We start from the raw sequence: 20,559 nt of genomic DNA, 5'->3' as shown, positions 1-20,559 counted from the left end.
AAAAATAAAAGATAACAACTAATTGAATACTGACGAACAACTTTAATAAAGAACAGAAATCAATACGAATTACCGAAGTGCGAAGATCTAAACAAAACTTCGAAAACTTGAAGGAAAAACTCTGAAAATAAGAACGTAAGTCTAAAAGCTATTATAATAAAAAACCAACCAAAGAACGGTAGTCCTGTTCTTCGATTTTTCTTCCGTAAAAAGTCACTGTAAAAAAATGTTGCCGAAAACCAAAAATCGTCTGTCACAGCTCCCCCGTATTCCTTCGTCCGTGCAGCTTTCTTTTTTAAAGCTGTTGCTACCGACCTTTTTCATCAGCCCTTGTGAGATATCACTTGTATAAGCCCTTTTGAGATATAAGTCACTTGGGCCTAGCCTTGATCCACCATTTAACTATTAGGCCCAACATATAATAGAATAAATCCAAACCCAATTCTTTATTTACTTTGGGAAAATGACGGCCCAGGACGTGTTTTGATAATTAATACCCGCCAAGGACATGCTGAGAACATTTGAGTACATTTGTTAATGCTGAAAATGTCCTTGGAGGGTATTAATTGTCAAACATGTCCTTAGCCGTCATTTTCCCATTTACTTTCGGTGAACAACCATTCCTTGGCCAATTAGTGCTAAATTGTTAGACTTCATATTGCTAATCAGATTAAACTTGAACAGCCCAATCTTCGAGCACCATTTAATGTTCCAACTTTGCACATTTTGTATTAAAACCTCCAAATAACTACGATACAAAGATCAAGCATTAAAACTCTAAATAAGAATATAAATAGACTTATCAATGGTAAATTAGGAGGCGCGTATATGAACATTTGCGCACCTATCAATAGACGATAACTTTTAGTAGACAAAAAAAAAATCATCATCCAAACTAATTTTTCATCACGTATACCATTAATTTGTGAGGAAAAATCATGTAATCTGTGACGATTTTCATTCATCTCCAAAGACCAAACTTCTTGTAGTGTTTGGTGCAAAACTAATAAACGTGAACAAAATTTGAATATTCACAAAACCAAAAAGTGGTGGCCTACAAATCTTTAGTAAATTTATTGCCGAAGAATTTAAATATTTATTTAAGCTTGGTTCAATTAAAGATTGTTTTAGATCAATGCCCTATAAACATTCAGAACCAACTTGATTGAAACACAACGTTTGAGACAAACTTTTATTTTTTTGGATAGGCAACAAAAGTTTTATTAATAACACTTAACAAATGGTACATCAAGTGGGGGAGAGGGAGAGGGAGAGGGGAATCCAACGAAGAGTTGGATGAAAAAAATAAAATATGATGGGTCAAAGCCCACCAACACCCAAAAGGCCAAGCCCCAAAAGAGAAACATAGAAACCACATGGGCCTGGCCCAAAAAGAGCCAAAACAAACCCTAACCCCAAATCTCTTCCAAACACCATCATGAAACATGCACAGTCGCCGCCGCAATACACACCGCCTCTACCAACCCAAGCCACCACCAACAACCTCCTAAAACCCCAGCCCCTCAAAACACACAGCTGCCTCCATCCACACCAGCCGCCTCCAACCACACCACCACCTACCGAAACCATAACCAGCCAACTCCACCCTCACAACCCACCAAACAGACGACAAGCTAGTAATCCGACGCCGATGCGAAGCCCGCGTACAACTGGAACCCGAGAATAACCGCCGAGGAGCCGGCGATTCTGTCCTCACAAACGATTTGGGAAACCAGAAATTGAGCACTTCCATGCATCAACACCCGAGACCACCGCAGTGCCGAGTCTGCCGACCACCACCTCCCCCAAACTTCCACGACCAACCTCTGGCAGAAAAGACCCACAGAGCCGTTAATTAGGATCCATTCTACCTCAAACCTCCGGCTGCCGTCGGACCCTAGCTGTTAGGACAACCAAACACCCCCAGATGTGGTGATCGGCGGGAACCTGAGCGGCAAGCAGGAGAGTTGAGGTAGGGAAGTCAAAACGGCGGCAAGAAAATCGGTGAGAGAAAGAGAAATTGAGCTTGAGTTTGGGAAGAAAAAAGAAAGGAGAGAGAGAGAGAGAGAGAGAGAGAGAGAGAGAGAGAGAGGGAGGAGGGAGGAGGGCACCTCCCCCTAGGCGGCGGCAGCAGAGTTTAGGTCAGGGGCTCTGGTAATTTTTTAGGGGTTCAGATCCCGTCCAGTATGTTACCCTCCAGTCCTGTCCAGTTCGGCCTTTTGTGGGCTCTTTCCGGGCCCACAATAATGATCAGAACCGTTCACATTTTAGAGCTCGTTGAGACCAACGACCATACCAAAAATCACGTTGATCAAATATCGTTTGGTATCATTTCAAAATGCATTAATGTTGTCTAAAAAAAAGGTGAGAAACACAGGATTACAACCCTTCAACAAATTTTTTCGAAACTTAATACATTTTGAAATGATACCAAACGGTATTAGATCAACGTGATTATTGGTATGATCGTTGGTCTCAACGAGCTCTAAAATGTGAACGGTTCCGATCATTGTTGTGGACCCAAAATGGGCCCACAAAAGGCCGAACTGGACCGGACTGGAGGGTAACCCCATACTGGACAGGATCTGACTCCATTTTTTAGAGAGAGAGAGAGAGAAAGAGAGAGCAGTTTAAGACTTGGAGTCAACTGCTTGAAAAATTATTGCTTAGAGAATTGAGACAAACTTTTATTGATAAACAAGTCAAGTTTTTTTTATTTTTGAGAAATTGACTGAAGGCCATGTTTGGCTTTGTTTTAAGAACACGCCAAGTTTGTATCTACGTATCATGTTCGTGCTTCTATATTTGATCCGGCTAGCTGTGATGAAATTAGTCATTTTGATTGACGTACACAGTGTGTTAAGTTTCAGTTGTGTGTTTGTTTATAATCTCGATACTATCTTAGTTAAATTAGTAAACTGCTAATGTATTGCGCACATATATATGTTCTTCAGTTGAATTTCATACGTTTGTTCGCTGTAAGAGAGACTCGGGGCAAACTATAGTGCCTCAATCTTCTCAATACGAGCTAACATTTGCAATGCCACGTACCAGATTCGGCATGTTCTTTTAAGCCACAGCATGCAAAGTTGGTAATTTTTCCTAATTTGTGCGGTTTTCATTTTCTGGTATTATCGATTGTATCTATATATAGCCAGCGCAAAAAGGTCTGATACACGCCTACACGGTTCCTTGTGACGTCCAACTCATCTTGGGGGTAAGATTTCTTCTTGCATACTCTTTTTCTGTTGTTGTGTGGTACTTCCGCTTTGTGCAACTGTGGTTATTTGTTAAAGCCTCCACGAATGAAACTTCAATTGCCATTTGAATTGACTGCTGGAATAGGCACCGCAAAACTCCTTTAATTATATATATATATATATGGATGATGCTATGGTGTCCCCGGTCATTTTGGGGACACCGTAATTTTTGACATAACTTTACCATTATGAGTATAACTAAAATCCATTATAAGCATAATAGAACCCAAACAAGGCATAACCAAGGAATATCCAAAAAATCAACCAAGGCGTAACCAAACCCAACTAAGGCATAACTAATAAGTTATGCCTTGCTATGGTTTTTGTTATGCTTTGCTATGGTTTTGGTTATGCTTATAATAGATTTTAGTTATGCTCATAGTGGTTTTGTTATGCCAAAAGTTACGGTGTCTCCAAAATGACCAGGGACACCGAAGTCATTCCCATATATATATATATATACTATGAACATAACCAAAATTCATTACAAGCATAACAAAATCATTATGAGCATAACAGAACCATAACAAGGCACAACTTGTTTGTTATGCCTTGGTTAGGTTGGTTATGCCTTGGTTGATTTTTTGAATATTCCTTGGTTATGCCTTATTTGAGTTCTGTTATGCTTGTAATGGGTTTTAGTTATGCTCATAATGGTAAAGTTATACCAAATAAACTCTTGTTTATACGAGCTAACTTTTACTGTTGTTCCAATTGCAAGCAGCTGTAGTGATACTACTAGGATGATGCTATGGTGTCCCCGGTCTTTTTGGAGACACCGTAATTTTTGGCATAATTTCACCATTATAAGCATAACTAAAACTTATTACAAGCATAACAAAATCCAAACAATGTATAACTAAGGAATATCCAAAAAACCGACTAAGGCATAACCAAACCCAACCAAGGCATAACAAATAAGTTATGCCTTGCTGTGGTTCTGTTATGCTCATAATGATTTCGGTTATGTTTATAATGGGATTTGGTTATGCTCATAATAGTTTTGTTATGCCAAAAGTTACGGTGTCCCCAAAATGACTGGAGACACCGAAGTCATTCCCATACTATTATGGTTGTAGTTTGTTACTGATATGTGCTGAAAAGCACCCGTTTATTCCCATTAACTTAGGTTTTGTCGGTTCTATCTAATGTTATTTAACGAGCTTTAATTGGTTTGTGGTGTTTGAGTAACAATCGTGAGTTAAGGATGTTCCGGAGGGATCCGCGGTGAGAAGAGGAGCGAAACAGCAAAAATTGGTCTTGCTGGTCCGGACCAAGACATGGCTGGTCCGGACAACCAAGGCTAGGCAAGATCTGGACAATCTATTTTTCTGGTCCGGACAATGAAACCGCTGGTCCGGACCAACGAGCAGCAGCACATTAATTTTTTGTTACGTTTTTAAGTCTTATTTTTGGGCCGAGACTATAAAAGGAAGCCCTTAGTTCATTCTTTAGGTTACGTTATTATTTCCAACAAACGGGAGAGAGAGGGAGGCAAGAGGAGTTCAAGAAAATTAATCCTTCATGACTTCCTTGTCTTCTTCGATCTCAATCGCATTTTTCTTCTCCATGGCCGGCTAAATCTCTCGTTTAGGAGGAAGATGAAACTTCACACCAAATAACTTTATTTTATGTATGGGTTTTAGGTTTATTATTTGGCTCGATTGTATAACTAAGAACTCCTTCCGTTTCAATTGAATGGAATGATTCTGATGGTTTTAATCTATTGAGTATTTGTATGCATGCTTTCAAATACGAGTTATACAATGGTTTTCATCAATTGTGGTTAGAGTTCTAAGATAGATTATACTCGTAATATGGGCCGTGCCATTAGGCGGCTAAACTGTACTTCTGAGACGGTCCGTGCTATGGGATAATTTATACCTTTTAACAATTCAATTATTTTCTAAATGACTATTGCTAGGGTTTGCAAGCCCTAATAATAATCTATTCTGATTCGAATAATTAATCGTGCCTATGCATGTTGGAGTTACGCGGTCGAGATGGATTTGAACCCTAGATTTTCTCTCCAATCGTTACAAACTTTTCATTTAATTTATTCTCTTAGTTTAATAAATTCTCCAAATTGAAACAACCAAACTTCCTTTGCCCGAATTAATCTAAAAATCAATCGAATTTGTCGTAACTCAGCCATACTGTCTCTATCAGAACGATACTCGGTCTTGACCACTATTCTACGGGAACAGTTTGCACGGTTGCATTAATTTAATTAGTTTTTAGTTTAGTTCATTGTTAATTATTTTTATTTATCTATTAGTTTTGATACTCTTAGCTACAGGTTACGAGGTGACAAAACGAGCAAAGATCACTGTGGAGAAGCGGTGTCATGATATAAAGTGATTTCGTTGACCCACTGTAAGTTTGTTCTTCTTTTTGGTAAATTAGTGTCAGTGTCTGGAGTACCCCATTTTTACACCTATGGGGTATTGAACTTGCATGCTTGGTCGTCAGTCTTTGGAATCCGAACTCGTACCTCTTAATTTGGATTTAGGTAGGAGACGTAGGGTTAACAAAAAGACCAACTTAGTCACAATGGTAGATGATGTTGATGGAGCACTTATGGTACCTGACCCCCTCCCTTTCAACTCCCACTTCACCCCCACGGCTTACACTACACCATCATGTGTACGATTACCCACAATCGCGGCTAATCAGTATGAGATTAAGCCCGGTACACTCCAAATTCTCTCTAAATTTCAAGGGCAATCTCAAGAGGATCCATATCAACAAATCACTAAATTTGAAGCCCTCAGTTCCACGCTTTTAATTCATAATTTTCTGATGGATGCATTGAGATTGATTTTGTTTCAATTCACTTTGATAGGGAACGCCAAACATTGCCTTAGTACTTTGCCAATTAATTCTATAACATCTTGGGCGCAAATGAGTGTGGCATTCCTTAAGAAATTCTTCCCCATAGGAAAACACTCAAACTTCGACAGGAGATTACCACTTTCCAACAAGCTGAGAATGAACAATTCTATGAGGCTTGGGAGAGACATGGGGATCTCATTCGTAAGTGTCCGCACCATGACATACCTAAGTGGCAATTAGTATAGAGTTTTTATTTCGGGCTGCTTCTGTCGCATCGTGTGATGGTTGATGCCTCATGTGGAGGCTCTTTGATGGTTAAGAATGAAGAGGAAGCCTGGCAATTGTTCGAAACTATGAGCAAAGGGTCCCTACAAAATATTTCTTTTGAGAGGAGAGGTAAGTCAGTCACTACTGATTCTGATAAGCCACGAGGTATATATGAGATTAAACCATCTCATGACCTCAATTTCAAAGTTGAAATACTTACTGAAAAGGTTGAAAAGCTCCTTTGTATGGAACCGACCACCTCATAGCCTCCACTTTCTCAAGAGGCATGTTCTTTATGTGCTAGTCCGGCCCATTTCATCATTGATTGTCCTGCGGCTTCACAATTCCCTATTTTTGTGGAGGAGCAAGTTAATGCTGCACAAGGGTACTCTAATGGACGGGGTTTCTCCCAACCTGGTAATGATCCGTATTCTAGTACTTACAACGCGGGTTGGGCTAAGCATCCTAATTTCTCGTGGAGATCGCAAGAGCAAGGTAGTTCCTCTGCCCAGCAGCCTAGGTCTTTTAATACTCCATTTAATCCAGCTACCTATCGCTCACAAAACCGCCAAGCACCCACCCAATCCTTGCGGAATCCATCCTTCGAGGACAAGGTGTTGCAAGCGCTTGACCATTTAAATGACACCCAACAACAAGTGCGTATTAATACCCAATCCATCTCGCGGCTCGAAACCCAAGCTGGTCAAATAGCCAATGCAAGTGAGGTCCAAAAGTGAAGCGGTAAAATCAATTTTCTTTTCCAAAAAGGAAAATTTGGACTAAAATATGACTAATGGGAAAAGTTGGCAAAAAGTAAAGTTTGCGGAGAAAATCATGGTCGACTTTAGTCTTGCACTTCGTCAGTCAATTGTAAACAACGACTCCATTTTTCAAAAAGGAAAATTTGGATCTGCAAATCTGTGTTGCATTGGGATCTTGTGACTCAACGATGCCCATTGACAGGCTTAAATTGGGCAGAGGTGTTTGGCAAAACCATGGAGAATGGGTTCCAACTAGTGGTGGAGCTAGGATTTTAATTTCAGGAGGGCGGTTTAGTAGACATATATTTTTTATCGGAACGTATACTTATTGTATCATAAAGTTTTTCCTTTCCAATGCAATATATTTGTACATTGAAATGATTCTTTAGATTACATCAACTATCACATGCTTTTTTTTTTTTATTCATGAAAGAAATTGAGAAATGAAAATGTAAAATAACAGGTTTTGTATCAAATCGAACCAAAATTATTAACATTATAAGTAGCTATACACGAATAATTATTAATAATATTCAAAATCATATATATACAAAATAAAATTGTTAAAACTGGGGCGCTCGAGGAACGGGGGGACCGGGGGGTGAGGGTTGGGCCCGGCCCCAACATAGCTCCGCCCCTGATTCCAACATAGATAATTAATCACAACACTTTACTAAACGAATTATCCACGCGCAAACCGAAAAACACGAGTTGCGCGATTATCGTGGTCAAAAAGATGAAGCTGCAGGTTGAGTCTGGAAAAAAATGTTCAATTAAAGAGCTAGCGCCCATCTAAAGAGTTCTCGTGACTAACACGTAAGACTGAACTTCATCATCCGCATTGATCAGCATTTTTTTTCACATGATTAATCTTCTGAACATACTGTTTTAAAGAGGGGAAAAGAAACAAAGGAGAGGGAAAAAGAGAGGAGGAAACATCATTGTTGTCTCCTAAGTCTTTCCTCTTGAGCATTTCTTTGGAAAACTTTTGGTGTATAAAATGGTAACAGAACTCATTGATCAACATAACTCAAAAACACAGAATACTGCAAAATCTCATTATCTTGCTTTGTGTTTTTACAGCTTCCTCTTGCATGTTCTTAATTTCCCTTATGGAAGATGATCATCATGGGCAAAAGCTCTCTTCAACTTCTCTGCGTTTTTCTCCTTGTGGCATTACCATACTTGAACCTTGCACTCTCCTCAGGATCAGGAGTTGGAGATGCTGGAATAATCAGGTGCATAGAGAGGGAGAGACAAGCTCTCCTCAAGTTCAAAGAAGCTCTTCTCGACGATGAAGGTCGTCTCTCTTCTTGGGGGAGTACTAAAGACTGTTGCGAATGGAAAGGGGTCCAATGCAGCAACCACAATACTACTACGAGTCACGTCACCATGCTCGGAGTCCACTTTCTGGGGGGTAAGGTTAGCCCTTCAGTGGTTGAACTACATCATTTGAGGTACTTGGACCTAAGTTTCAATTATCTGTCTGGCCCAATTCCTCATCAGTTCAGCAACCTTTCCAACTTGAGGCATCTTGATCTCAGCAACAATAATAGGCTAAATAGCAAAAACCTTGAGTGGCTTTCTCATCTTTCTTTGCTAAGTCACCTCGACCTTTCTGGGGTTGAACTCAGTAAAGCAACTGGTTGGGTTCATTCTATAAGTAATCTCCCTCTCCTCAAAGAGTTGCACTTGTCCAAATGTTCCCTTCCTGATATCACTCATTTTTCCTCGTTCCGTTTTAATTCTTCGGTGTCCTTATCCGTAGTTGATCTTTCAAGCAATGGTCTGTCTTCTTCGATATTTAATTGGTTGTTCAACTTGAGTAGCAGCAACCTTGCTTATATTGACCTAGGAGGTAACGAGTTAAATGGTTCCATTCCAGATGCCTTCGGAGACATGGTTTCCCTCACAAACCTCAGTCTCCATGGCAATCAACTTGAAGGTGGCCTTCCGAAATCCTTTGCGAATTCAAGTCATTTGCAATCTTTGGATCTGTCAGGTAATCACTTAACAGAAGAGCTTCACGAGTTTCTCCAAAAGTTGTCTGGGGCAAAGAAATCATTAGAGAGTTTGGTTTTGTCAGACAACCGGCTTAAAGGTCCATTGCCTGATTTCACAAGATTTTCTCTGTTGAGGAGATTGATTCTCAATAATAATCTATTGAGTGGGCCATTCCCAAAAAATATTGGAAACCTTCCGAGTCTTGTTGATCTGTATTTGTCGGGGAATCAAATTACAGGGTCATTCCCCGATCTTTCAGTTTTTCCATCATTGGAAAGCTTATATCTTCAAAACAATCAGTTGAATGGGACAATAGATAGAAGTATTGGACAACTTCACAAGCTTATATCTTTATATTGCGGTTTCAACTCATTAAAAGGCACAATCTCTGAAGCCCACTTCTCTAATCTCTCCCGTTTGTCAGAGTTGGACTTCTCTTATAATGCACTAACTTTTAACGTCAGTTCTGATTGGGTTCCCCCCTTCCAACTTGATGTTATAAAGTTGTCGTCTTGCAAGTTGGGTCCTCGTTTCCCAGAGTGGCTTCAAATTCAAAACAAATATTCTGTGCTTGATATGTCTAGTAACGGAATTGCAGGAAATGCTCCCAGTTTGTTCGAGAAAATAATCTCAGGATTAAGTTATCTAAATCTCTCTCACAACCAGATTAGCGGCATCTTGCCTGATCTATCTGTGAAGTTTCCGGGAGCTACAGGAATAGATTTAAGTAATAACCTTCTTACAGGTTCAATACCACTTATTCCATCCTATATATTAGTATCCTTGAATCTTTCCAAGAATAAGTTCGGAGGCTCGCTTTCTTTCTTATGCACAATTGATGCAGCAAAGTTTTTAACTTATCTTGACCTCTCAAACAACCGACTATTGGGAGAGCTTCCATATTGTTTGTCCAACTTCAAAGAACTATCCGTCATTAGTTTGGCATACAATAATCTCTATGGCGAAATTCCCAGCTCGATCGGCTCGCTAAGTCAAATTGAAATATTGAACTTGTGCGGTAACAATCTATCCGGGGAAGTGCCTTATTCTCTTAAGAGATGCACAAAGCTGAGTATTATTGACCTCAGAGGAAACAGATTCACAGGAATAGTACCAGCATGGTTGGGGACACACCTGACAAGTTTGCTTGTCCTTATACTTCGATTCAATGAGTTTAAGGGAAGCATACCTCAGCAAATATGTCATCTTAACCGCATTCAAATCTTGGACTTCTCCCATAATCATTTATCAGAAAGTATACCACCATGCTTTTCCAATCTCACTGCTCTGGTGGAAAGTAAGAATTCTAATGCCACCACAAGTTTTGAGTACATTACAAATCTTGGCGCTTATTATGGGACAGGCACCTATCTAGCTAATGCATTTGTGCAATGGAAAGGACAAGATCTGGAGTACGGAAAAAATCTGGGACTGCTAAAGACCATTGATCTTTCTAGCAATAGCTTATCCGGAAATATTCCTGAACAAGTTTGGAGTCTTGCAGGTTTGCATTCCTTGAACCTCTCGAGAAACACTTTGACGGGAAAAATCGTCAAAGAGATCGGGCAGATGGAAATGTTGGAATCTCTTGATTTGTCTACGAACAGACTTTCAGGTGAAATTCCTGGAAGCCTTGCTCATCTAAATTTTTTAAGTGTTTTGAACCTATCAAGTAACAACTTGTCTGGCAAAATCCCATTAAGCACACAACTCCAAAGCTTTAATGATTCTGCATATTCTGGGAATCCTAACCTTTGTGGGCTTCCACTTCCCAACAAGTGCCTTGGAGATCCTCCAATTACTCCCCAACCCAAAGACAAAAGCATTCAAGAAGATGACGATAGGTCCATTACTCAAGGATTTTATGTTAGCGTGGGGCTTGGTTTCTTCTTCGGATTTTGGGGAGTTTTTGGCACTATACTTTTCAATAGTCGGTCTCGACATGTATTTTTCATGTTCCTGAACCACATAACGAATTGGGTCTATGTGACCATTGCATTGAACTGGGCTAGACTACAAAGGAGGCTTTAGATCCTATCGGTGAGTATCATTTTCAAAATTTTGACTTCCCTTAGTTTTTTTGGTTGATCACTGTATAGTCGTGAAAAACTTCTTTTAAATCCTATTTAGGAGTCAATCACAAACATTGCTCATATTTTTGAACTGTATCAGCATATTCTCTAACCACAATATATGTGCAGGTCATGTTGCAGAACAAGACTCTTTGGTCCTGAATTGCTATGGTAACTTATTCTACGACCCTAGTTTTTAACTACAAAACGGCTTGGTATCCCCCATATGTTAGCTGTCATTATTTGATTACAGGATCCCAAAGTTAGCATAAGTTTCAAGATTTGCAATTTAATTGGGTAATTAATGGGATCATATATCCAACTACTACCCTAGTTTTTCCTTTTTCTTTTTGGCAAATCCGTTCATTGATCATATATCCATTTTTTTGTTTTTGCTTTCACTTTTCGCAGAAGCTCCTAGAAACAAGTTTATGTGTCATTGCAATTAAATCATGTGTTTGGGAGCACTTAATCTTCTATTTTGTACTATGTAAATTGTGAATTGTGGATAGTTTTGGCATATCGAAAATACTACATGGCACAGTATGAATTCCACATGCTCGGTTTCTTACTATTTATACAGATAATTGATAAGGATTGCTCTGATTTGCTGCAGATAGATAATGTTTGGTTCTGGCACCTTTCCAAGGAGATATCTAAATTCACTACATTTTATAAGGACCTCTCTGGTTCTCCTGCTATGTTGTTCAGCGAGCCCATGCTTTAGCAGCATAAGCCTTAGTTGATTTTGTTGATTGTCTTAGCAAGGGATAGAAGAGTGGTCGCTACACGCACCACAGATTATTCTTCTTACCCTATTAATGTTTGCTTTTGTTGACGACTCCAGAAACCATAGCCATCTCTAATTATCCTTACTTGGCAGTTCTATATATTATTGGGGGCAGTGTGTTTATTCCTTCGTGATTCAAAGATCTATGATTGAGTTGGTATGGTTTTTACGTTTCTCTCAAGATTAATTGGTTGGTACCGCTTGTGAAGAAGATTGATGTTCTTCAGGAGTGCTCTTTCTTTTTCATATTTCATATCTCTTTTCTGCTTCTTGGTTCGGTCCTCTGTTCCCACGATTCGGTACCATCCTATTGAACTATGTATTGGAACGCACATCCCGACAATGGTACACTAACATTCCAAATACAAAATTCACTGCTGCTTTTCCTACTTATTTTCTTACCATTTTGCCAAAGTTGACCAAAATAAAATATAATCAACTAAAAAAATTAGAGCACTAATGGGGCCACATGTAAAATAAAATCTGTCAAAATGCTTTTAAAATGAATTTTACATCAGAAATCCGAAAAATAACACTCCACTTATTGAATTGTGATCTCTTGTTATATCGTAATCTATAGAAGTCTACCCTCGTCATACCACGATTAAGGGCATGTGGTATAGCTTTGACCGCGTCGTTCCGTGTCAAAAATAAATTTATAAAAGCTGAGAATTAACTACTATTCCGTAGAATAGTGGTCAAGACCGAGTATCGTTCCGACGGAGACAGTATGGCTATGTTACGCTAAATTCAATTAACTTTTAGATTAATTCGGGCAAAAGAAGTTTGGTTGTTTGAATTTGGAGAATTTATTAAACTAAGAGAAATAATTAAATGGAGAATTTGTAACGATTGGAGAGAAAATCTAGGGTTCGAATCCACCTCGACCGCGTAACTCCAACATGCATAGGCGAGATTAATTATTCGAATCAGAAGGGATTATTATTAGGGCTTGCAAACCCTAGCAATAATCATCTAGAAAATAATTGAGTTGTTAAAAGGTATAAATTATCCCATAGCACGGACCGTCTCAGAAGTACGATCTAGCCGCCTAACGGCACGGCCCGTCTTACGAGTATAATCTATCTCAGAACTCCAACCACAATCGATGAAAACCATTATATAACTCATATTTGAAAGCATGCATACAAATACTCAATAGATTAAAACCATCAAAATCATTCCATTCAATTGAAACGGAAAGGGTTCTTAGTTATACAATCGATCCGAATAATAAACCTAAAACCCATACATAAAATAGAGTTACTTGATGCGAAGTTTCATCTTTCCCCTAGACAATGGAGTTAGCCGGCCATGGAAGCTAGAGCCCTCTTTATGCGTAGCCCTGTTCTCTGTTCTTCGACAAAAATCCCCTCTGAAAACCCCGTCCCCCCGTTTATACAATATGACATTTTATAAGCGTTCCGAGAATAGGTAATAGAATTCCTTTCCTTAGTCAATCACTTTCTGTATTAAGAGTTTAGAATTCTTTTCTATCTTAAACTCTCCTATTTTGGCATTTTCCATATTAATCCATGAGTTTAATTCCTCGGCTCGGGATTCCTACTAAATCCAAATTGATGCATTCTAATTAATTAGGATTCCATACACCTGGACCGTCGGCTTGACGTAATTCAATACTCCACTGCAATTTGTGATTTTATTTCAGATGATATTGGTTTCCCGAGACCAAAATTCACACAGATCCATAGACAATCAATTCCCATCTTTGCGGTAAAACTCCGTAAGACTTGCCAAATTGCACCTTTTTTTGCACCCATTGATCTCCGAGGCCTGCATACACCATAAAACACTAAACGCGTTAAGTAACAATGTAAACGGACCGACAAGGCATAAATTAGAAGGATTAAATGGGTGATTTTCAGCACCTATCAAGCTTTCTGAATCATGTTCCTCAAACTAGGGCGATGCGATTTCCAATCAACATATGTGCATATCAATGGGTTAAATTGAAACACCGCATCTCAAGCCGTTATCTTTAGCACAGTTTTCTGCACTTCTTTTTGGATTCATTCAGAGATAGACACTTCCTTTCCTTTCGACAATTAAAGGATGATGTTGAAGCTTCTGGTTAGTTTAGTATCCTAGATTTTTGTGCTCTTGGGAGCTGAGTCTGATTTCAGTTTATTTTTTAAGTTGTGTGCAGGCCAGATTCTGTAGAATGACGGACCAATGGATCATTGTTTCGTTTATTTTGTGAACTCTTTGTATTAATATCCATCTATCAATTGAGACACTTCTGTTTCCCAAACAAAATTGTGGTGTAGAAATGGATATAGTGATAATCAACAAGAAACTTGGGGGTTAATGAGGGAATGGGAATGGTCAATAAGATCAAGTACTCTATTTGGTAATGCTTAGTAAGAAACAATAACTATAAAAAGAGGTTATTGGAATGAGTTCTCTCTTTGTAACTGTACTTCAGTGTGCAGGCTGTTCCTTGCTACTTGCTAGTTAAGTGAGGTACGAAGAACGACGATGTTAGCTTTTAATTTACGTAGGGTGTATGGTTTGCATCTAGCAAACCTATATATCCAGCGGGGGACTAAACTTCGTACTTGTCGCAACTTTGGCATCGTTTTTCATTTCATCGTAATTGATTCTCATTTCGATGATAGAGTTTTCTCGTTTCCATTATATATATGTTGAATGTCATTCGTTTAGTTGATCACAAGTAATGTTCATTCAATGCGATTTATTTAAGCTTTCTTTCTCGAAAAGGGGGAGGCGACGAAGATTGTAACTATAGCATCTTAAAATCACAAGTAATGTTCGTTCCTCAAATTCCTACGGAATTGAACCAACCAATTCGGTGTCCTAGTTAAGAAATAATCAGTTACGCCACAAGATGTGGTCAAGACACCCAGAACTACACCAGTCAATTCGCGAGGTTTTTTTAAACCCACCGGTACACATGAAAAAAAAAGGAAGGACTTTAATCTTGCGCTAAGTCAATTGTAAGCACGACTTTGGTTTTTCCAAAATATTGAAAAAGATGGACTAGAATGTGACTAGTGATGAGACAAGAATATTTCCGTTTGACCAAAAAAAAAAAAAAGAGAAAATTTAATCAATCATAAGGAGTCATTTTCCGCAAGTGAGCGGTGAGATTGGTCCCGAAAATTAGTTGAGGTATTTGTAAGCTGGCCTGGACACCATTTGGTTTCTTCCTCGGATCGGGGTGGCATATGATTGGTGGACAATTTTTTTTTGGGAGGGTGAGTAGACAAAATGAGTGCCATTTGTTGGGTTAACAGAACTACAAACATAACATAAAAAGCTATTTCGTTCACTGCGATTTATTTTAGCTTTCTTTCTCGAATTGGGAGAGGCGACGAATATTGAATTGTAGCATCTTAACAGAAAAAGCTACTCCCTCCGTCCTTTTTTTAGGTCCAATATTCCTTTTTGGGTTGTCCTTTAATAAGTGTCAATTTCGTAAAGTTAGTGGGTAAAAGTTGGTACATTTTCCATTTTGCCCCTAAAAGTAAATTCCATTTTGAAAAGTTAGTGAGTAAAAGTGTAATGATGATGTCTCCATAGAGGGTAAGTAGAAAAAGTGGAGGTAAAAGTTAATGTGAAAGGTGTAATGATGATATTTCTTAATAAGTTGGAGTTACGAAGCGAGATACTTAAAAAGGGACGGAGGGAGCATCTCTTAGAGAGAGTTGTCCTTCCTTAATGAACCAGAGGGTGTCCTGCTTGCGAAGCAAGAGAATGGTGGTTGTGCTTGAAAAAAGTTGGAGGTTTTCAGTGAATTTAAAAGTTATACATAAACTTACCTTTATATTTTCTTGAACAATAAGTGAGCGCATGAGAGCGGTATATAGAAGAATTTGTTTTGGGCAGTAGGTGACCCATGGTTCACGGATTGGTTTGGTTTGTCTATAGGTCTTTGGATCTGGACATGGTCCTCAATTTCTTGAAACCACGAGTAATATTCGTTCCTCAAATTTCTACGGATTTGAACCAACCAATTCGGTGTCCAAGTTAAGGAATAATCAGCTAGCGGCAGTAGCACATGGGATGATCAATTCCAAGATCTCAAGTAATTAATTTTGGGGCTTCTATGCTTAGTTTTTTTTATATAAGTTAAATGAAATTGAATCTTAGTTTTCGGGTTTGGATCCAAATTTACTTAGTGAAAGTCTAATTTTTATTGGATTGAGAATTCTTCTTTAAAATAAATAAAAATCTTGTTGCATTCGGATTTTGTCGGATTCAGACTCAACGGGGCCTATTGACAGGCCAGGCCTAAGGGGGAGAGTTAGGTGTTTGGCAAAACCATGGAGAATGGGTTCCAACCTAGTTTAATTAGTTACAACACTTCAATAAAGGGATTATACACAAACCGAAAAACACCACTTGCGCGACTCTCTCTTGCTGAAAAAGATGAAGTTGCAGATTTTGAGACTGGAAGCGTCAAATATAGGTGTATAATTAACATGTGATGTGGCAAAAATTTCCACTTAAGAGCCCAGTTTAACAATTCTCGTAGTTAATACGTACGTAAGACAAAACATTATCATCCGCATTGATCACCAATTTTTTTCAAATGCTTATGCTTTGTTTGGTTTCCTTTTTGAAAAAAATTCCAACTCAAAAAATACTTATTACCACTACTTTCAATCATTATTCTCATTTCTCCCTCCACTCTTCAATTATTATTCTTATTTCTCTCTCTATCTCTCTACACTCATTACCCCTATCTCCAATCATTACCATATTTCTCTCTCCACTCATTATCTCAAAAACCAAACTCAAAAATTCTACAATCTTTGGATCTGTCACGTATTAATCGAACGGAAGAACTTCACAAGTTTCTGCAAAAGTTGTCTGGGGCAAAGAACTCATTAGTGAGATTGTATTTATCTGACAACTGATTTAGAGGCCCACTGCCGGATTTCACAAGATTTTCTCTCTTAAGGGTATTGCAACTCGATAATAATTCCTTGAGTGGGTCCTTCCCAAAAGACATTGGAAACCTTTCGAGTCTTGTTTTTCTTACTTTGTCGGGGAATCAAATTACAGGGTCATTCCCCGATCTTTCAGTGTTTCCATCATTGCAAACCTTAGATCTGGAAAACAATCAGTTGAATGGGACTATAGACAGAAGTATTGGACAGCTTCACAAGCTTAGGGTTTTCAGCTGTGCTTTCAACTTATTAAATGGCACAAGCTCTGATCGAAGCACACTTCTCCAATCTCTCAAGTTTGTGGTATTTGGACTTCTCTTATAATGCACTAACTTTTAACTTCAGTTCTGATTGGGTTCCCCCTTTTCAACTTGATGTTATAAAGTTTTCGTCTTGCAAGTTGGGTCCTCGTTTCCCAAAGTGGCTTCAAACTCGAAAGAAATTTTATAAGCTTGATATCTCTAGTGCTGGGATTGTAGGTAATATTCCCAGTTGGTTCTGGGATCTATCCCCAGGATTAGATTATCTAAATGTCTCTCACAACCAGCTTAACGGCTTTTTGCCTGATCTATCTTTGAAGTTTCACGGTTCAGGAATAGATTTAAGTAACAATCTTCTTACAGGTCCCATACCACTAGTTCCTTCTAATGTATCATCCTTGAATCTCTCCAAGAATAAGTTTGGAGGCTCACTCGCTTTCTTATGCGCAATTAGTGGAGAGTTTTTCACCTATCTTGACCTCTCAAATAACCATCGGGAGAGCTTCCATATTGTTTGTCAAACTTCAAAGAACTATCCATCATTAGTTTGGCATACAATAATCTCTATGGGGAAATTCCCAGCTCGATCGGCTGGCTAATTCAAATTGAACTATTGAACTTGCGCGGTAACAATATATCTGGGGAAGTGCCTTATTCTCTTGATAGATGCACAAAGCTGAGTATTATTGACTTCAGGGCTTGTTTGGATGCGGAATTAGGTTTGGAGGTGTTATATAAGAAGGGGGGATTGGATAGTATGGGGTATTGGTTAATAAGAAATGGCCCACATTGATGTGATATTTATGGAGGGGGTATTAAATAGTACTTGGTTTGGATGGAGGATTAATTGGAGATATAGAGAAGGGGGATTGATGTAAAAAAAACTGTTAAATGACTTTTTTGCCCTTATGCAGTGTTTTATGACAAAATTTGTTAGTTTCATTATAATTAGAATAAATACGTGTTTTTTGAGTTGCAATGGACATAAAAAGAAAAAAAATGCAAAGCTTGATTTGAGGGAAAGCTGAGAAAAAAAATTAAGTATTTCAAATATCAATCCGTTTGAATAGGTGAGAAGATTTTATTTTTCTGATCCTTTAATTCTAAAAGGTCAAAATTAAATTTTGACTCTAGAACTTTCGTTGATTAGCCCTATGAAAGTCGTACAACCAAATATCTTAGGGCTAACCAACGAGAGTCCTAAAGCCAAAATTTAATTATGACCCTTTTGGATAAAATGATCAGATGAATAGGATCTTTGTACCGGTTCAAACGGATTGAAAATTAGAACACTTAATTTTTTAATATATAAAGTGTAGGTTGAAAAATTAAGTATTCCAAATTTTAATCTTTTTGAATGGGTGGGAAGATTTTATTTTTCTGATCATTTAATTCTAAATGGTCATAATTAAATTTTGACTGTAGGACTCTCGTTGGTTAGCAATAAGATATTTGGTTGTACAACTTTCTTAGGGCTAATCAAGAGAATCCTAGAATCAAAATTTAATTGACCCTTTAGAATTAAATGATTAGAAAAATAAAATCTTTTCACTCATTCAAACGGATTGAAATTTGGAACACTTAATTTTTCAATCTATAGTTTATATATTAAAAAATTAAGTGCTCTAATTTTCAATCCGTTTGAACCGGTACGAAGATTCTATTTCTTTGATCATTTTATCCTAAACGGTCATAATTAATTTTTGATTTTAGGGCTCTCGTTGGTTAACCCTAAGATATTTGGTTGTACCTCGGAGTGGAAAAGAGAGATTACGAGGGGTACAATCGTCCGAAATGGAGGCGGATTAGGAGGGATTCCACAATAACAGGTCCAACCCTACCCATCTCTAATACCCCCTCAGCCGGTCTTAGCTGGTGCTGTGGAAGAGGGCCAAAGACAAAACCCTCTCAATTTGAACTTGCCAAACGGCGTGTTGGGCTGGGGCCCAGGTACTATATGGGAGTATATCACAATACCCCTTCCCAATACCCCAACCAAACAGGCCATCAGAGGCAACAGAACAGATTCATCGGAATAGTGCCGGCATGGTTAGGGACATACTTGACAAGTTTGATTGTCCTTATTCTTCGATCCTATGAGTTCAATGAAAGCACAGCTCGGCAGATATGTCATCTTAGCCGCATTCAAATCCTGGACTTATCCCAGAATCAATTGTCGGGAAATATACCACTGTGCATTTCCAATTTTACTTCTCTGGTGGAAAGTAGGAATTCTGATGCAGCCATAACTTTTTATTTCAGACCATATGCTGGCAGTTCACTTGGGCCACTTGGCATCGGCACATATGTAGCTAATGCACTTGTGCAATGGAAAGGACATGACCTAGTACGGTAAAAATCTGAGACTACTAAAGATCATTGATCTTTCTAGCAATAGATTATCCGGAAAAATTCCTAAAAAAATTGCGAGGTTAGTAGGGTTGCATTCCTTGAACCTATCGAGAAACACTTTGACTGGAAAAATCATCCAAGAGATAGGTCAAATGAAAATGTTGGAATCTCTTGAATTGTCTGCAAACAGATTTTTTGGTGAAATTCCTAGAGGCATCGCTGATCTAAATTTTTTGAGAGTGTTTTGAACCTGTCAAGAAACAATTTGTCTGGCAAAATTCCATTAAGCACACAACTCCAAAGCTTTGATGCTTCTGCATATTCTGGAAATTCTGAACTTAATTTGTGGGGTTCCACTTACCAAAAAGTGCCCAGGAGAAGAAAAACCAGCAGAATCTCCCAATGCTGCTCATCCCAAAGACAAAAGCATTCAAGAGGATGCGGATAGGTCTATTACTCAAGGATTTTATGCTAGCATGGGGCTTGGTTTCTTCTTCGGATTTTGGGGAGTTTCTGGCACTACCCTTTTCAATAGTCAGTCTAGACATGCCTATTTTAAGTTCTTGAACCACATAATAGATTGGATCTATGTGACCACATCATTGAACTGGGCTGGATTACAAAGGAGGCTTTAGATCTTATCGGTAAGTATTGATTTCAAAATTTTGACTTCCTTTAAATTTTTTGTTTGGTCATTGTATACCAATTAAATACTTCTTTCAAATCCTTATCTAGGATTTAATGACAAACATTGCTCGTGTTCTCTGCCTATTTTGCCAAGTCTCTAACCACAGTGTTTCTCTGCCTATTTTGCCAAGTCTCTAACCACAGTGTTGGAACTGTGGCTCATATGTCAAGTATGAGAGGTACCGAGGAGTTCCAAGAATAGACGTGTTGGACGTCGCCGAGAGAAGTCGACAAAAGGACTGCTAGTGAATGCGGTAGGGCTACGGGGTATTTCTGTAGCCCTACAGATGGGACTAGCTGTTGGCCAGGGACGCACGTAGCTCTACAGCCCTAC

The 20,559-nt window shown here is 38.6% G+C and overlaps 2 protein-coding genes and 1 non-coding gene across 3 annotated transcripts; 2 read left to right on the top strand and 1 right to left on the bottom strand.

The window, feature by feature from the left end:
- Window positions 1–6,211: 6,211 nt before the first annotated feature.
- On the bottom strand, window positions 6,212–6,318 carry LOC131305772 (small nucleolar RNA R71). The gene has a single exon (XR_009193331.1). It is a non-coding gene; the product is annotated as a small nucleolar RNA R71 (small nucleolar RNA).
- Window positions 6,319–8,251: 1,933 nt separating this feature from the next.
- LOC131302868 (receptor-like protein EIX2) lies at window positions 8,252–12,115 on the top strand. The gene is made up of 2 exons (XM_058329661.1): window positions 8,252–11,167; window positions 11,329–12,115. The coding sequence occupies exon 1, from the start codon at window positions 8,252–8,254 to the stop codon at window positions 11,156–11,158; it is 2,907 nt and encodes a 968-aa protein (XP_058185644.1). The 3' UTR covers window positions 11,159–11,167; window positions 11,329–12,115.
- On the top strand, window positions 11,735–20,173 carry LOC131302867 (receptor-like protein EIX2). The gene is made up of 6 exons (XM_058329660.1): window positions 11,735–11,901; window positions 14,028–14,080; window positions 17,042–17,222; window positions 17,272–17,698; window positions 19,049–19,136; window positions 19,827–20,173. The coding sequence occupies exons 1-6, from the start codon at window positions 11,735–11,737 to the stop codon at window positions 20,171–20,173; spliced, it is 1,263 nt and encodes a 420-aa protein (XP_058185643.1).
- The last annotated feature ends 386 nt before the right edge of the window (window positions 20,174–20,559 follow it).

This window comes from Rhododendron vialii, chromosome 10a (assembly GCF_030253575.1).
Source record: "Rhododendron vialii isolate Sample 1 chromosome 10a, ASM3025357v1".
Taxonomy (NCBI): Eukaryota; Viridiplantae; Streptophyta; class Magnoliopsida; order Ericales; family Ericaceae; genus Rhododendron; species Rhododendron vialii.
Note: the sequence above shows the minus strand (reverse complement) of the source record. Positions and strands in the feature narration are given on the sequence as shown.

Coding starts and splice junctions, on each gene's coding strand:
- LOC131302868 (XM_058329661.1), top strand. CDS start 8,252: ATGGGCAAAAGCTCTCTTCAACTTCTCTGCGTTTTTCTCCTTGTGGCA.
- LOC131302867 (XM_058329660.1), top strand. CDS start 11,735: ATGGCACAGTATGAATTCCACATGCTCGGTTTCTTACTATTTATACAG. Junction 17,699..19,048: donor ATCGGGAGAGCTTCCATATT/GTTTGTCAAACT, acceptor ATACCCCCTCAG/CCGGTCTTAGCTGGTGCTGT. Junction 19,137..19,826: donor CGTGTTGGGCTGGGGCCCAG/GTACTATATGGG, acceptor AATTCCATTAAG/CACACAACTCCAAAGCTTTG.